Genomic DNA, 3,714 nt, shown 5'->3' on the forward strand with positions numbered 1-3,714 from the left:
CATAAGAAAATTGTATTTCATTCTTATAGAAATCATGGATTATAAAATCATAGCTTTGTCCAAGCTGGAGCACAGGAATGGACAACGTCCAGTAAGTGAGGGTGGGCTAGCATGCTTCCATGCCAGACAGGAGAGAGCACAGAGGAGTTCTAGCCCACTGTCACTTACTGGACTTTGTCCATGTCCATGCTTCAGCTTGGACAAAGCCATCATTTCTATAAAAAGGAAATAACATTTTCTTATGAAGTACATTAGAAAGGTTAATTTTTTGCCAAGATGTACAACATATAAAAAGTTTTTGAATCTGACAGTGTCCATTTAAACATTTTCAGATCTCTAACCAATCAAAGCTCAGCTTTAATTTTTAAACTTCTGTGGAAAAATTAAAGCTGTGCTGTGATTGGTTGGTATAAGCAACAAGTCTAGCTGTCCTATTAAGCAGTTTTGATCAGTTTTGTGTACATGTAAATTACAGTGCAGTTTACAAATGACATCAGTAGTAAAACAGTAATGCTGTGCTTTAAAATGCCATAGTAGAGACAAGTATAAAAAACAGAATATAATAATGGCAAAGCACAGCAACGGATCGGATGCCCTTTTAGTGCCTACCACTATCAGGGTTAAGTTACCAGTCCTTCACTTTCTCTACATAGATTTGTGGAAGTTATAGTGTGGTTCTTTTGTATTTTTGGTACTGTGTAGATGTCAAAGTATAAGCTACATACTTAAACAAAAAATTCATTCAAAAATGACAAAGTGCTATCTACAACTCACAGTGTGCAATAACAGCAAACTTGAATTTTGACATAAGTTCTTTCTTGTCACATCCTTCTTTTTTATGTTATTTTGTAATAATTTGCTTAAATCCATTAAATGACAGAGGTGACAAAACAGACACCACTGCTACTCAATAGGCTAGCAAAATAAGCTTTTGATTTATTTTTTTTGGTTATTTTTTTATGTGTACCCAGACGTTTTTTCTGCTGACATCATAGGCTCTCTGCTTTTTCCTAGCTTAATTTCTACACAGCTAAGTCATCTGACCTAGCTCTGCTACTGCTGGACTTGCTAGCTCTGCTTAGCCTTCTTGTGTCTATCAACACTGGAGGCTGGTGCATTTCTACAGTGGTAGTGGCTGGTTTTTCATCAACTTCTGATCTTGTGTTGCTTGCACTTCTCTCAACCACTGGTCCAACCACCTCATCGCTTCCTCCCTCATTTCTCACACTGCTTGGAGCAGAAGTAGTTGCACTGCACGCACTGGCACTGCTTGATCCAGGCTTTCTTTCCCGCTCCACTGTCAGGTTGACCCAGTTCTGCTCATTGGCCGATGCATGGTGGTCAAGATGGCCACTGAAATAGGATGGATCGATAGCCTCTTCTGCAAGTGATGCCATTTTGAAATCGGAAAGTGGAGATCTAGCATATACATGTTGCACAGTTGGAGGGGCAGAAGCTGCATCAGTATAATATGGCGGAAAAGCCATGCATGGCGGGACAGTTCGCGGGAGTGGGTTAGAAGGATCTGCTTTATTGCAAGAAGGATCTGGGACATATCGGTTAGTCATACCTTGCTTGAGTTTCTTCCACCCCAAGTGATATATCTCTAACATGTTAAGCAAAAGAGACACGCAAGCCACTACAAGCATAAATATGATGAAAATGGTCTTTTCCGTCGGCCTGGAAATGAAGCAGTCCACAGTGTTGGGGCAAGGCCAACGGTTGCAACGATAAAGAGGTTTTAGCTCAAAACCATACAGGAAGTACTGTCCTACAATAAAGCCAATCTCAAACAGAGTCTTGAAAATAATATTGAAGACATAGGTGCGAAGAAGGGCACCTCCTATTCTAATTTTCCCCCTTTCATCTCTGATAGGGGGTTTTTCTTTCTTCTCAACTCCCTTCTTGAGGAGAAGTTCCTTCTCCTCATTACCTTTAATACACTTCTTTAGATGCTCCTCTTTCTCTTTTTTCTTTTCTTCCATCCGCACAATGTGTAGAACATGGCCCAAATAAATGAGTGTGGGGGTGGACACAAAGATAATCTGGAGCACCCAGAATCTAATATGGGATATGGGGAAAGCTTTATCATAGCAGACATTCTCACAACCTGGTTGCTGGGTGTTACAAGTAAAGTCCGACTGCTCATCCCCCCACACTTCTTCTGCTGCTGCTCCTAATACCAGGATCCGGAAGATGAACAACACAGTCAACCAGACCTTTCCAATGACTGTGGAGTGTTCTTGTGCATTTTCTAATAGTCTTCCCAGGAAACTCCAGTCACCCATTTTTTCTGATTTCTAACCTGAAAACGAACATATAAATTTTAATATTTGGAAAGGAACTTGTAAAAAGTTGTCTAGTCTATGCGCAAAATATTTATAAAATGAATAGATATATTATAAATGATATGTTTTTGCATAAAATCAATCAAAAATCCAATGATATAGCTATTCATTTAAAATATTTATAAAAAAGCTACATCATTTTTATGCTTCATGAAGCTCTTTATAGTGACACTATGCTCTATTCTAGTAAATTGTTTGTATATGGCATGTGCAAGGAATGGCAGATAAAGTAGAGATGGTAAAGGTGGATAAACCTTGTTAAATTAAAAATGATAAAGCGTATCAGCTTTATATATGTTAATAAAAGTTAAAAGTAGTAGTTTAGAACTAAATTATATGTGACAAAATTAAAATTACTGCCCCCAAAAGCCATTTACACCCAAATGAAGGAACCAGAATTTAGCTTGAGCAAAAAAAACTAGTGGATTATAATGAATTTCTATAACAACATGTGAAAGTAGTCCATACATTAAATCACTTGTTAAGAAGCCATTAAACACTGATACTTGTTACAAAATAAGGATAGGTACAGTAGAAATATAAACAGCTGAGGGTCAGTGATGAAGGCATATCACACTGCACATACCTTGTCATGCATCAGGCATGGAAGCCAACAACCTAATAGATTTCTGCTCCTAAGTGAGAAACAAGAAAGTGTTGTTGTAGTGGGCTAAGATACATTAACACTGCACACTGGAGGATTTGGTTATATATGCCTGGATCTCGAAAAGGCACTAGCCAGTTCTACTTTGCTTTTACAACAAATAACAGGTTCCCCAGGATTTATAAATATGAATGAAAATTTTAACCAATCATGTAACCCTCAAGTGAATTTAGTTTTTAAAGTGGTACTCCGCCCCTAGACATCTTATCCCCTAGGATAGGGGATAAGATGTCAGATCGCCGGGGTCCCGCTGCTGGGGACCCCCGGGATCTCCGATGCTGCACCATGCTATAATTACTGCACAGAGCGAGTTCGCTCTTCACGTAATGACGGGCAATACAGGGGCCGGAGCATCGTTGCATCATGGCCCCGCCCCTTGTGATGTCAAAGCCCGCCCCCTCAATTCAAGTCTATGGGAGGGGGTGTGGTGGTCGTCACACCCCCTGCCATAGACTTGCATTAAGGGGGCAGGCTATAAGGGCTGTGATGTCAGGAGGGGCGGAGCCATGATGTAACGCTGCTCCGTCCCCTGTATTGCCCGTCATTACGCACAGAGCGAACTCGCTCTGTGCAGCAATGATAGCGGGGTGCCGCAGCGGCGATCCCGGGGTTCCCCAGCAGCGGGACCCCCGAAATCTGACATCTTATTCAAAGGATAGGGGATAAGATGTCTAGGGGCGGAGTACCCCTTTAAGGACTGAA

General features: G+C 40.7%; 1 protein-coding gene across 1 annotated transcript; it reads right to left on the reverse strand.

The window, feature by feature from the left end:
• Positions 1-319: 319 nt before the first annotated feature.
• Positions 320-2,985, reverse strand: GJA3 (gap junction protein alpha 3). Its single transcript, XM_056561714.1, has 2 exons — positions 2,935-2,985; positions 320-2,305 (listed from the first exon to the last, which is right to left on the reverse strand). Exon 2 carries the CDS (start codon positions 2,286-2,288, stop codon positions 1,023-1,025), a length of 1,266 nt encoding a protein of 421 aa, XP_056417689.1. The 5' UTR covers positions 2,289-2,305; positions 2,935-2,985; the 3' UTR covers positions 320-1,022.
• Between the last annotated feature and the right edge of the window lie 729 nt (positions 2,986-3,714).

This window comes from Hyla sarda, chromosome 2 (genome assembly GCF_029499605.1).
Source record: "Hyla sarda isolate aHylSar1 chromosome 2, aHylSar1.hap1, whole genome shotgun sequence".
Lineage (NCBI taxonomy): Eukaryota > Metazoa > Chordata > Amphibia > Anura > Hylidae > Hyla > Hyla sarda.

Excerpts from the sequence above, each read along its gene's own strand:
- GJA3 (XM_056561714.1), bottom strand. The coding sequence starts at position 2,288 with ATGGGTGACTGGAGTTTCCTGGGAAGACTATTAGAAAATGCACAAGAA.